The sequence below is a fragment of the Scyliorhinus torazame genome, chromosome 3 (assembly GCF_047496885.1).
Source record: "Scyliorhinus torazame isolate Kashiwa2021f chromosome 3, sScyTor2.1, whole genome shotgun sequence".
NCBI classification, from domain to species: domain Eukaryota; kingdom Metazoa; phylum Chordata; class Chondrichthyes; order Carcharhiniformes; family Scyliorhinidae; genus Scyliorhinus; species Scyliorhinus torazame.
In genome coordinates, this window is record NC_092709.1 from 263,315,339 (window position 1) to 263,329,849 (window position 14,511).

The window sequence follows — 14,511 nt, forward strand, 5'->3', positions numbered from 1 at the left end:
CACTAAGGGCAATGTATCATGGCCAATCCACCTAACCTGCACATCTTTGGACTGTGTGAGGAAACCGGAGCACCAGGGGGAAACCCACGCAGACACGGGGAGAACGTGCAGACTCTGCACAGGCAGTGACCCAAGCTGGGAATCAAAGCTGGGACCCTGGAGCTGTGAAGCAACTGTGCTAACCACTGTGCTACCGTGCTGCCCTAAATTTTAGAGGCTGTTGTTTGGGAGAGGCTGTTTGAGGATAAATCCACATTCGACATGTGGGAGTCTTTTAAGGAGCAGTTGATGGAAATGCAGGACAGGCATGTGCCGGTAAAAAGGAAGGACAGGAAAGGCAGGATTCGGGAACCATGGATGAGCAGGGAAATTGCAAGTCTAGTCAAAAAGAAAAATGAAGTGAAAATTGCTTATTGTCACAAGTAGGCTTCAAATGAAGTTACTGTGAAAAGCCCCTAGTCTCCACATTCCGGCACCTGTTCGGGGAGGCTGGTACGGGAATTGAACCGCGCTGCTGGCCTGCCTTGGTCTGCTTTCAAAGCCAGCGATTTAGCCCAGTGTGCTAAACCAGAGGAGACATATGTGAGGTCTAGGCAATTAAACACAGATGAAGCACTTGAAAAATACAAGGAAAGTAGAAAATAGCTCAAGCAGGGAGTTAAGAGGACAAAAAAGGGTAAGGAAATGTCATTGGCAGACAGGATTAAGGAGAATCCCAAGGCATTTTAGACGTATATTAGGAACAAGAGGGTAGCTAGAGAAAGAGTTGGTCCACTCAAGGACAAAGAAGGGAAATAATGCGTAGAACCAAAGGAAGTAGGTGAGATTATTAATGAGTATTTTGCATCGGTAATCACAAAGGAGAGGGACATGTTGATTGGTGGTGCCTCAGAGGGATGTGTAAACACTTTAGAACAGGTCGTTATTATGAGGGAGGAAGTGTTTGGTGTGTTAAAAAGCATTCAAGTAGACAAATCCCCAGGGCCAGATGGCATCTATCGCAGATTACTGAGGGAGACAAAAGATGAAATTGCTGGGCCTCTAACAGAAATCTTTGTTTCCTCGTTGACCACAGGTGAGATCCCAGAGGATTGGAGGATAGCCAATGTTGTGCCGTTATTTAAGAAGGGTAGCAGGAATAACTATCACTGAGCTTAGCGTCAGTGATAGTGAAATTGTTGCAAAAGATTCTCAGAGATAGGGGTGGGGTTCTCCGACCCCCCGCCGGGTCGGAGAATCCCCGGGCGGCGGCGCGAATCCCGCCCCGACGCCGGCTGCCGTATTCTCCGGCTCGGTTTTTCGGGTGGGGGCGGGATTCACAGCACGCCGGTCGGGGGGGCATTGCCAGCTGCCCCCCCCCCCCCCGCGGCAATTCTCCGGGCCCCGATGGGCCGAGCGGCCGTCCGTTTTTGGCCAGTCCCGCCGGTGTGGGTTATGCATGGTCCCACACGGCAGGATCTGGCAGGTAAGTCGGTGGGGGCGGTCCTCAGGGTGGCGCGGGAGGATCCGACCCTGGGGCAGTCCCCACGATTGCCTGGCCCGCGATCGGGGCCCACCGATCTGTGGGCAGGACTGTTCCATGGGGGCACATCTTCTTTCCGCGCTGGCCCATGTAGGGCTCTGCCATGGCCGGCGTGGAGAGGAGAACCCCCCCGAGCATGCGCCAAATTATGCCGGCCGGTCTGCACATGCGCAGAACCACGCCGCCAGTTCCGCGCATGCGCAAAATCACGCGGGACCTTCGGCACATGCGCAAACACGCGCAGTCCCTTCGGCACCAGCTGGAGTGGTGCCAACCCCTTCGGTGTCCACCTAGCCGGCTGTTGACGCTGGAGTGGTTGGCGCCGGTTCTCCCGCTGGCGTGGGAACCTAGTCTCCCAGAAGGGAGAATCCCGCTTAGGATCTATGCACATTTGGAAGTGAATGGTCTCGTTAGCAACAGACGGCATGGTTTTGTATGAGGGAGGTCATGTCTCACTGATTTAATTGAGTTTTTTGAGGAAGTGACAAAAATAATTGACGAGCGAAGGGCTGTGGATGTTGTCTGCATGGACTTTAGTAACGCATCTGTCAAGGTCCTTCATGGCAGGCTGGTTCAAAAGATTACATCACATGGGGTCAGGGGTAAACTAGCTTGATGGATTCAGAACTGGCTTGGCCATAGAGGACAGAGGAAAGCAGTGGAAGTGTGTTTTTCCAAATGGAGGTCTGTAACAAGTGGTGTTCCGCCGGGATCAGAACTGGGACCTCTGCTGTTGTAATATATATATATAAATGACTTGGAAGAAAACGTAGCTGGTCTGATTATCAAGTTTTCAGATGATACTGTTATGGGCCAGGGTTTAGAGAACCCCAAAGTGTATCATGGAGTTCACCTGACCCACAACTTTTAATAGATTGTGGTATGGGGAGCACACGGCCCACTCTACAGGGTGTGGTACAGCAGAAATGGAAAAGTATTTTTTAAAGCGAAACAATGTTTATTTTATGAACCCAAGTTGACCTTTTTAAAACATAGTGAACATCTTAGCAACCATTAATTCAAATACAACCCCCAAAGACTACAACACTAAGTAATCCTTTAAGCTTTCCTTTTAACATCCATACGACTTAAAAACAAAACCTTTATCAGAAGCATATCAGGTTAAAGTCACTACTGAAAACATTTATAATTCTGAATTCACCAAATGATTAAGAGATAGTCTTTTGATGGCAGAGAGAACAGCAGTACACCTGCTTGGTCTGGCTTCAGCTCCGACACTGAAAACGAAACTAAAACACACCCTGCAGCCTGCTCAAAAACGAAAGTAAAAAGCTGACAGACAGCCCAGCTTCACCCACTCTCTGACATCACTGTAGTAATAAACACCCATTTCTTAAAGGTACTCTCACATGACAGTCCACAGATCCCTTAAAGTGGCAGCGCAGGTGGAAATGGTGGAAAAGAAAGCATATGGCATGCTTGCCTTCATAGAACGGGGTATCAAGTATAAAAGCTTGCAAATTATGTGACAGTTATATAGAACGTTGATTAGGCCACATTTGGAATACTGTGTCGAATTCTGGCTACCACACTACCAGAAAGACGTGGAGGTTTTGGAGAGAGGGGCGCAATTCTCCCATCGGGGGTCTAAGTGCCGACGCCGGAGTGAAAACTGGAGTGTTTCACTCCGGCGTCGGAGCCCGCTCCCAGCCCCCTATTCTCCCGCCCCCAGGGGGGCTAGGAGTGGCGTTGCGTCATTTACGCGCGGCAGGCATTGGCGCCACGTAAAAGCGGCGCCGCGTAAATGACTCGGCCGCCGCCGCGTAACTGGCATCACCCCGCATGTGTGGTTGCCGTCCTCCCAGAGACCGCCCCGCAAGAAGATGTCGGATGATCTTGCGGGGCGGCGGAACAAAGGAGGTCCTCCTTCAGAGAGGCCGGCCCGCCGATCAGTGGGCACCGATCGCGGGCCAGACCCCAGTTGAACACCCCCCCCTCCCAAAGGCCGTCCCTCCAGCGTTCCCACGCTGTTCCCGCCGGCAGCGACCAGGTGTGGATGGCGCCTGTGGGAACCCGTCATTTTGGGCAGGCCGCTCGGCCCATCCGGGCCAGAGAAACGCTGCTTGCCCGTTACGGGTGTCGGAACAGTGTGGCGGGACACGCACAGTGCCCCGGCGATTCTCCCACCCGTGTGGGGGGGGGGGGGGGGGAGAATTCCGCCCAAGGTTTACCAGAATGTTGCCTGGTATGGAGGGGATTAGCTATGAGGAGAGATTGAATAAATTAGGATTATTCTCACTAGAGAGACAAAGGCTGAGGGGCGACCTGACAGAAGTTTATAAAATTATGAGGGTACTGATAGGGTGAATAGTTGGAGGCTTTTCCCAGGGCGGAAATGACAATTACAAGGGGGCACGAGTTCAAGGGGAGGGGGAAAGGTTCAGTGGAGATGTATGGGGAAGTTTTTTTTACACAGAGGGTGGTGGTGGCCTGGAATGCACTGCCAATTGAGGCAGATATATTAGTAACATTTAAGACTTATCTAGATAGACACTTGAACAGATGGGGTATAGAAGGATACAGGCGATTGGTCTAGATAGCACACGTGATCAGCACAGGGGAGGGCCGAAGGGCCTGTTCCTGTGCTGTATTGTTCTTTATGCAATTGCACCATCACAAGACTATGGAGTACAAGTGTATAACTATTGTCCATCTCTGAAAAACAATTCCTGATTTTCAAAAATGATTGCTTTTTCACCAGTCCCATACTTAAAATCGGCCAGTTTTATCTCAACAGTGTTTGAGGTGGAGGGTATGGGAGCACAAAAGATGTTGCTGAACCCCAGTGTTCAGCCTCTAGTCTTACCGCTCACCACCAGCAATTGCCATTGGTGCTCTGCAGTCAGTGGATTGGATTTGTTTGTTGTCACGTGTACCAAGGTACAGTGAAAAGTATTTTTCTGCGTGCTGCTCAAACAGATCATTTAGTACCAGACAAGAAAATACATAATAGGGCAACACAAGGTACACAGTACACAACGTAAATAAATAGACACAGGCCACAACGTAAATAAATAGACACAGGCATCGGGTGAAGCATACAGGGTGTAGTATTAATCAGGTCAGTCCATAAGAGGGTCGTTTAGGAGACTGGTGACAGTGGGGAAGCTGTTTTTGAGTCTGTTTGTGCGTGTTCTCAGACTTTTATGTCTCCTGCCCGATGGAAGAAGTTGGAAGAGTGAGTAAGCCGAGGGGGAGAGGTCTTTGATTATGATGCCCACTTTCCCAAGGCAGCGGGAGGTGTAGACAGAGTCAATGGATGGGAGGCTGGTTCGTGAGATGGACTGGGCGGTGTTCACAACTCTAAAGTTTCTTGCGGTCTTGGGCCGAGCAGTTGCCATACCAGGCTGTGATACAGCCAGACAGGATGCTGTCTATGGTGCATCTGTAAAAATCTGTAACAGATTGTGGTTGTATATAATTCTGATGATGATGATCCACAGTACATCATGTACGCCCAGTTTGGAGTTGCTAGATCTGTTCAAAGTCTATCACATTTAGCATGGTCGTAGTGCCACACAACACAATGCGAAGGTGGGAATTTATCTCCACAAGGACTGTGCGATAGCTGCTCCTACCAATACTGTCGTGGACAGATGCATCTGCAACAGGCGGATTGGTGAGAATGAGGTCATGTAGCTTTTTCCCTCTTACTGGTTCCCTCACCACCTGCTGCAGTCCCAGTCCATCAGCTATGTACTTAAGGATTTAACCAGCTCAGATAGTAATGGTTCCACCGAGCTACTCTTGGTGATTGACGTTGAAGACCCCACAGAGTATATTCTGCATCGTTGCCACCCCCCGTGCTTCCTCCAAGTGGTGTTCAACCTGGAGGAGTACTGATTCACCAGCAGAGGGTGTGCAGTAGGTGATAATAAGCAGGAGGTTTCATGTACACTACTTGACCTGATGCCATGAGACTTCATGGGATCCAGAGTCGATGGTGCGGACTCCCAGGGCGACTTCCTCCTGACTGTACGCCATTGTGCCATCACCTCTGCTGGGTCTGTCCTGTCAGTGGGGCAGGATGCTCCCAATATTGATAATGTTGGAGTCTCAGACATTGTATGGTATGATTCTGTGACTGTGACCACATTAGGCTGTTGTTTGACTAGTCTGCGAGACAGCTCTCCCAATTTTGGTACAAGCCCCTAGATGTTAGTAAGGAGGACTTTGCAGGGTTGTGCTTGCTGTTGTTTTTGGTGCCTACGTTGATACCAGGGGCGGGATTCTCCAACTCCCCGCCGGGTCAGAGAATCGCTGGAGGGCGGCGTGAATCCCGCCCCTGCCGGCTGCCGAATTCTCCGGCGCCGGGGATTTGGCGGGGGGGCGGGAATCGCGGCGCGCTGGTTGGCAGCCGCTGGCAGCGGCCCCACCGGCGATTCTCCGGCCTGCGATGAGCCGAGTGGCCGCCCGTTTTCGCCCGGTCCCGCCGGCGCGGGCGTGCTCCGAGGTCCTCAGTAGGGCGCGGGGGATCTGGCCCCGGGAGGTGCCCCCACAGTGGCCTGGCCCACGATCGGGGCCCACCGATCTGTGGGCGGGCCTGTGCCGTGAGGGCACTATATTCCTCTGCGTCGGCTGCTGTGGTCCTCCGCGATGGTCGACGTGGCGATGAACCCCCCCTGCGCATGCACTGGGATGACGCCAGCACACACTGGCGCTCCCGCGCATGCGCCAACTCGCGCCAGCCGGCAGAGGCCCTTCGGCGCCAGTTGGTGTGGCGGCAAGCCCTTTCTGCGCGGCCGGCAGGGCGCAAACCACTCTGGCGCCGGCCTAGCCCTGAAGGTGCGGAGGATTCCGCACCTTCGGGGCGGCCCGTGCCAGAGTGGTTCACGCCACTCCTTCACGCTGGAGTTGCCCACCCCGCCGGTTCGCGGAGAATCCTGCCCCAGGTGTTCCATTCAGTTTCATTTCTTTTTGTAGGCTTTCCAGCAGTTTTATACAACTTGGAGTCTTGCTAGGTCACTTTAGAGGGCAGTGAAGAGTCGATCACATTGTTGTGGGTTTGGGTCACACTAGGTCCTTCCCTAACGGGCATTAGTGAACCACATTGTGGTTTAAAAAAAAAAACACAAAGTCTTTGTGGTCATTATTACCAAGACTAGCTTTTTAATTTCAGGTTCATGAACTGCATTTAAATTCCACCAGTTATTGTGGCAGACTTCAAATCCTTGTCCCCAGAGCATTTTCCTGGACCCCTGGATTACTACTCCAGTGACATTGCCACTATTCCCTTTAGTAGGAGTTGAATTTATGATGATCCTCTGCTGTAATTCTGACAGTAAATCGGCAGAATTCCCGATAGACACGAGAAAGCAGTGGATAGCAGATCAGAACAGAGTTTGCAGGGGAAGCCTCATATTCTGAAATCCCGGAGCTCCTCGGAGGCTACATTGGAAATCATCACCATTCAGGATACAGGGGGTTGGGAAGGGTCAAGCAAGATGTCTTGAGGCATTGGTCAAATTTATCAAATGTAATTTCTCTCATCACAGCAAACCCTCATTGCGTTGCTGCTTTTATTCCTTGCCCTCACTCAATGCCTGATCACTCACCCTCCTGACCGAATGCTAGCTGACATTTTAGCAGATTGAAAATTGCTGTAAAACTTTTCCACAATCCACTTCACCATCTGTCTTGTCCATCAATCCCTCTCACTCTTCTCTTTTCTCAAACTCCACCTTATCCTCACCGACGAGCTCTATGCTGATCTCTCCCACATCTTGTTTGAATCCTGCACTTTGTTTGCGATGGATCATAGTATTGGCTAAAGTCACGCGTTACAAACTCTATGACTGTGACCTCCTTGTCCTGTCTATGACAGTTGACATGGTCAATCAGAATCGCTTCCATAATCCAGTTTTTGTAGGACTTCTCTAACATGGTTCCCCTTCTGCCTCTCCAGGTTCAGTTACGAGATCTTGAACAATCATACCTCCCTACACGGTCACCTCTAGGGTCTTGCAAAGGTCTATCTTTGGCTTCTGCTTTATTTTATCTACACATCATCTCTTTGTGACCTGTAAGCATGTGGTAATCTTCTATATCATTGCTGATGACATAGACCCTACCTCTCCACTACTTCTCTTGAGCCTATAATCATTGCACTGTTCTCATTAATCTTCCTTCATCCAATGCTTTAACTCTACCTGGTCTAAAACACATTCTGTTCAATTCTAACAATAATCTGTATTAGTGTCATAAATAGGCTTACATTAACACTGTAATGAAGTTACTGTGAAAATCCCCAGTCACCACACTATGGCGCCTGTTCGGGTACACTGAGGGAGAATTTAGTATGTCCAATTCACCTAACAGCACGTCTTTCGGGACTTGTGGGAGGAAACCAGAGCACCCGGAGAAAAACCAAGCATACACGGAGTGAACATGCAGACTCTGCGCAGACAGTGACCCAAGCCGGGTTTCGAACCCGGGTCCCTGACAGTGAAGCAACAGTGCTACCATGCTGCCCATATGAAAAGTGTCTGAAAATCCCAATGATTATCCATGCTACATAATGCTAATGGTGTAATAAAAAAGTTCTGCAATACTTTAATTTATCCAAGGAAACTACTTTTAATGGACTGGAATAATTCTGGCCATAAAAGCAGTCTCTTCCTGCCACCGCTGGCAACACCACCTCTCTTCCCCCACCGGACTCCTCCTGGCCCCATTTCCCTGGTTGGACAGGCAGCTTGCTCGCATGCCATCCTCATCTTCTAGGTGCAGTCTCAGCAGTGGCTAGCACTCCCAGTGGCACTGCTGAGCTGACCAACTGACCAGTAGCTACTGGGCATGAATGGCTGCCCTTTTAAGAGCCGGCAACCCTGATTGTAACTAATTAATTGCTTGCCAGGGGTAAAGTGCGGCTAGGGATATGGAAAATGGCTGAGGTGGGGGACACCCCTAGCTTTCCAGCCCATCATTGGGAGTCCACCAGATGATGGTGGATGATGGGAAAATTCAGCCCCAGGAATGTAGTAAGGTACCTAATGTTTGGTATCAACATAGGCACGCAACCCAATTGCAAGATGTAAACTGCCATAATTCCAGGAGTATTTGGCCAGAACCAGAGCTCAATTTTCTGCTCCCAATGTGCCAAAGTCCTGTAATGGTCCGAATAACCCGAGGTAGCAAGTGAACGGGGAGGTAATAATCCAGTTGAAGTACTCTCAAGATATAGTATTTCATAATTAGACTTTATTAATTAATGCATTGATAAACATGACCATGATAATGTCAAAATAAATGACTTTAAAGGAGAAACTGTAATAAAATCCTGGTATATGAATGGTTCCAGGTCCACAATACACCTTATACATTTACCCTGGTATACTGAGCACTGCATAAACAACTTGTATAGAGAATACCATTTCCAGGTTGTATAAGAATTACATTTCTAATTTATAAAAAGCAAAAGCCCATTGGTTACCTTAAAACCAAAAATTTCTCATCCCCAATCATGGCACAATGCTTTGCAATTGCAAACTTTTCTGTTCAGTAAAAAAGTTTTCTTGCACACACCCACACACAGGAGTGTGCAGGCAGTCCGACCAGTGTCAAATAGAAGAACAATGGATGTCTGTCTTCTTCTCTTTAATTGTTCCCTGTAAATAAAATTTACTGTGGTATTGCTTCAACTATGTTCAAGGTTGTTGTTAGAACTCCAGCACTGTGCAGTTTCTGGCAAGATCGCATCCTGGATTAGTGGTATTTGTTTCCATCAGGAGCCAGCCTGTGTAGCAATACTATTTGTTTTCCTTACCTAAAGCAAAGGATAGAGAAGAAGAAAAAACATTGTTACCATTTTCTTAACAACAAACTGTCAGCGTTGTTCAGTGGTGGCACCATCACCTCCAAGTCAGAAGGCTATTGGTTCCAGCTTCTGTGAATAAGTATAGGTTGATATCCAGTGGAGTACTAAAGGAGTGCTGCATTCACCTGAGGAAGGAGCAGTGCTCCGAAAGCTAGTGATTTGAAACAAACCTGTTGGACTTTAACCTGGTGTTGTAAGACTTCTTGCTGTGCTCACCCCAGTCCAACAGCGGCATCTCCACATCATGGCATTCTTAGAGGCACCATCTTCCTGGAATGCAGGTTGATGTAAAGGACAGGCAAGTGTTTGAAGAATTGCATCGTTGGCAAACTGGCTGCAAGCCAACAGTGACAACATTTACTGAGTGATGCACGGAATCTTGGGGCAGCCGCCACAGGGGCGCAATGGGGTAAGGCCGCTGTGCAAGGCCGTACAGTCATAGTATCCAAGAGTTGGACAATTTGTAGAACCCCTAGGGCTGTATGCCTGACATGAAAAATACATTGTAAATATCAAGAGTATTGAAATTGTATTGATGCACCTCAGAATGGAATATGCTATATGAAGAAAGTTGAATTCTACTGCACTTCACAAAATCTTTCCAATTGAAAACATATAGAATGTACTTTAAAAAAATTTTATGAATAATATTTTGGGGGAAAAGTGAGTACACTTCAAAAGCAATTCATTGGTTATGATCAAGGATGTCCCGGTGCGGGTACAGGACATTCTGGTTGGGGGAAGGTGAACAGCCAGTGGTCGTGGTACACATCAGTACAAATGACATGGGTAAAAAAAGGGATGAGGTCCTGAAAGCAGAATACAGGGAGCCAGGAGAGGAAATTAAGAAATCGGACTTCAAAAGGTAGTGATCTCAGAATTACTACCGGTGCCACATACTAGTCACAGTAGAAATGACAGGATATATATAGAATGAATACGTGGCTGAAGAGATGGTGTCAGGGGGAGGATTTCAGATTCTTAGGGCATTGGGACCGGTTCTGGGGGAGGTGGGACCTGTACAAACTGCACGGGTTACACCTGGGCAGGACAAGAACTGATGTGCTAGAGCGGTTGGGGAGGATTTAAACTAATATGCCAGGAGGATGGGAACCTACGCAAGGAATCAGAGAAAGAGGGAGCAAGGACAAAAGCAAAATGTAGAAAAGTGAATAAGAAAAGTGATAGGTGGAGAAACCAAGGACAAAATTCAAACAGGACAGTAGAGAAAAATATTGGGAGCAAGACAAGCATTGTGAAAAAGACAAACTTAAAGGCTCTGTGCCTTAATTCACGGAGCATTTGCAATGAAGTGGATGAACTAATCACGCAAATAGATATAAATGGGTATGATATAATTGGGATTACAGAGACATGGCTGCAGGGTGAACAGGGATGGGAACTGAATGTCCCAGGGTTCTCAGTATTTGGGAAGGACAGGAATAAAAGAAAAGGTGGTGGCATGGCACTGCTGGTTAAAGAGGAAATTAACACAATAGTGAGAAAGGATATTAGCTCTGACAATGTGGAATCTGTATGGGTCGAGTTGAGAAATACCAAGGGACAAAAAACATTAGTGGGTGTCATATATAGACCCCCAAACTGCACTGATGAGTTGGGAATGGCATTAAACAAGAAATTAGAGATGCATGTAATAAGGGAATATCGGTGATCATGGGTGACTTTAATCTTCACGTAGATTGGGCAAATAAAATTAGCCACAATGCCGTAGAGGAGGAATTCCTGGTGTATACGGGATGGTTTTCTTGACCAATATGTGGAGGGACCAACTAGAAAGCAGGCCATCTTAGACTGGGTACTGTGTAAGTAAGGGAATCATTGCCAATCTGGCTGTATGAGACCCCTTGGGGATGAGCGACATAACATGATAGAATTTTTTTATCAAGATGGAGTGAAGTAGTTGATTTGGAGAGTAGGGTGCTGAATCTTAATAAAGGGAACTATGAGGATATGAGGTGCGAGTTGGCCTTGATAGATTGGGGAGAGTTACTTAAAGGGATGACAGGGGATAGACAATGACAAACATTCAAGGAACGCATGGAGGAACTACTGCAACTGTTCATTCCTGTCTGGCACAAAAGCAAAGGGGGTAAGAGGGCCAATCCATGGCTTACAAAGGAAATTAGAAATAGTGTCCGATACAAGGAATCAGCATACAGATTGGCCAAGAAAAATAATAGGTCTGAGGATTGGGAACAGTTTAGAATTCTGCAAAGACGGACGAAGGGATTTATTAAGATGGGGAAAGTACAGTACAAAACGAAACTTGCAGGCAACATAAAGACTGACACTAAGAGTTTCTACAGATATGTGAAGAGAAAGAGATTGGTAAAGAGAAATGTAGGCCCACTAGACAGAAACAGGGGAATGCATAATAAGGGACAAAGAAATGGCTGAGCGATTGAATACATACTTTGGTTCTGTCTTCACAAATGAGGACACAAATCAGATCCCATAAATGTTGGAGAATGAAAGGTTTAGTGAGAGGGAAGAACTGAGGGAGATCAACATTAGTAGAGAAATGGTGCTGGGAAAACTGATGGGATTAAAGGCGGATAAATCCCCAGGGCCTGAGAATCTGCATCCCAGGGTGCTGAAGGAGGTGGCTCTGGAAATAATGGATGCATTGGTGGTAATCTTCCGGGATTCTCTCGACTCTGGAACTGTCCTTGCAGATTGGAGGGTAGCTCACGTCACTCCAGATATTCAAAAAGGGAGGTCGAGAGAAAGCACGGAATTATAGACCAGTAAGCCTAACACCGGTAGTGGGGAAAATGCTTGAATCCATTATCAAGGACTTTATAGCGGAACATTTCGAAAGTAGTGGCAGGATCAGTCAAGAGTCAGCATGGATTTATGAAGGGAAACATGCTTGACAAATCTGTTGGAATTCTTTGACGAGGCAACCAGTACAGTCGACAAGGGGGTGCCAGGCGATGTGGTATATTTGGACTTTCAGAAGGCGTTTGACAAAGTCCTGCATAACAGATTATTGTGCAAAATTAAAGCGCATGGGATTGTGGGAAATGTATTGAGGTGGCTAGAAAACTTGTTGGCAGAGAGGAAACAAAGAGTAGGGATTAATGTCCTTTTCAAATTGGCAGGCAGTAACCAGTGGGCTACCACAGGGATCGGTGCTGGGACCCCAGCTATTCACAATATATATTAATGATTTGGATGAGGAAACAAAATGTAACATATCAAAGTTTGCAGATGTTACCAAATTAGGTGGGAGGGTGAATTGTGACAAGGATGTGGGGATCCCACAGCAAGATCTGGACAGGTTGGGCGAGTGGGCAAAAGGCAGATGCAGTATAATTTGGATAAGTGTGAGGTTATTCATTTTGGAAGCAAAAACAGGAAGGCAGATTACTACCTGAATGGTTGTAAATTGGGAGAGGGGAGTGTCCAGCGGGACCAGTGTGTCCTTGTGCACCATTCGCTGAAGGTAAGCATGCAGGTGCAGCAGGCGGCAAAGAAGGCTAATGGTATGTTGGCCTCCATTGCAAGAAATTTCGAGTATAGAAGCAGGGATGTGTTGCTGCAATTGTACAGGGCCTTGATGAGGCCACACTTGGAGTGTTGTGTGCAGTTTTGGTCTCCTTTCCTGAGGAAGGATGTTCTTGCTCTCGAGGGAGTGCAGCGAAGGTTTACCAGACTGATTCCAGGGATGGCGGGACTGTCATATGAGGAGAGATTGACTCGGTTGGGATTGTTCTCGCTGGAGTTCAGAAGAATGAGGGGGGGATCTCAGAGCCGTATAAAATTCTAACAGGACTAGACAGGGTAGATGCAGGGAAGATGTTACCAATGATGGGTGTGTCCAGAACCAGGGGTCACAGCCTGAGGATTCAGGGTAAACCATTTCGGACAGAGATAAGGAGACATTTCTTCAGAGTGGTGAGCCTGTGGAATTCATTACCACAGGAAGTAGTTGATGCTATAACTTTGAATACATTCAAGAGGTGGCTGGATATAGCACTTGGGGAGAATGGGATCAAAGGCTATGTGGAGAAAGCAGGATTAGGCTATTGAGTTGGATGGTCAGCCATGATCGTGATGAATGGCGGAGCAGGCTCAAAGGGCCAAAAGGTCTCCTCCTGCTCCTATCTTCTATGTATCTATGCAAGTGCATTGCCACACCCTCAGGATTTGGAAGATGTTATAAAAATGAGATCTCACTTTTCCTTTGTTGCTGCAACACTAACATGTAGATTTTCAGCTAAACTCTTCTGCTCTTTACCTCGCTTTTTTTCAAACTTTCATATTCAAATCCGACAAATAGATTTTTGTTATTATCATGTAACTTTCTGTTCAGGAACTAGGAATCAAGTTTGCAGATTGGAAGAATTACAAGCTCTTTTTAAAACTGTTTGCCTCATTCTCAAAATATTAGCCTTCAACAATATATCCGATCATCCTGGGACACGTTAATGTAGAAGTCTAGAGGGTCTATCACCAAGGACCCTGGTAAAATATGGGGCCCCGGGAAAAAAATCATAAGGCAGAAAAACTGCACACAACCAATAGATCAGTTTTATTTATGCATAGCATATTGTGGTATGATTTATTTTACTGTTAATGCCCGTGAGGAATATAAGGAAAGTAGGAAGGAACTTAAACAAGGAGTCAGGAGGGCTAAAAGGGTCATGAAAAGTCATTGGCAAACAGGATTAAGGAAAATCCCAAGGCGTTTTATACATATATAAAGAGCAAAAGAGTAGCCAGGGAAAGAGTTGGTTCACTCAAGGACATGGGAAGGAATCTATGCGTGGAGCCAGAGGAAATTGACGAGGTACTAAATGAGTACTTTGCATCAGTTTTCATCAAAGAAAAGGACTTGGTCAATGATGAGCCAGGGGAAGGGTGTGTAGATAGTTTGGGGCACATCGAGATCAAAACGGTGTTGGGCATCTGGAAAAACATTAAGGTAGATAAGTCCCCAGTGCCTGATGGGATCTACCCCAGAATACTGAGGGAGGCAAGGGAGGAAATTTCTGGGACCTTGACAGGAATCTTTATCTTCACTGGCTACAGGTGAGGCCCCAGAGGACTGGAGAATAGCTAATGTCGTTCCTTTGATTAAGAAGGGTAGCAAGGATAATCATGGAAATTACAGGCCGGTGAGCCT

General features: G+C 47.3%; 2 protein-coding genes across 2 annotated transcripts in view; one reads left to right on the top strand and one right to left on the bottom strand.

Annotated features, from left to right (window-relative positions):
• Positions 1-14,511, top strand: part of ca9 (carbonic anhydrase IX) — a 259,496-nt gene that overhangs the window by 220,645 nt on the left and 24,340 nt on the right. The window lies entirely within an intron of this gene.
• Positions 8,724-14,511, bottom strand: part of LOC140409088 (gamma-secretase subunit Aph-1b-like) — a 139,246-nt gene continuing 133,458 nt past the window's right edge. Inside the window, exon 7 of the mRNA XM_072497194.1 lies at positions 8,724-9,308. Within this exon, the coding sequence (XP_072353295.1) occupies positions 9,292-9,308 (17 nt within the window). The 3' untranslated portion in view covers positions 8,724-9,291. The remainder of the gene's footprint in view (positions 9,309-14,511) is intronic.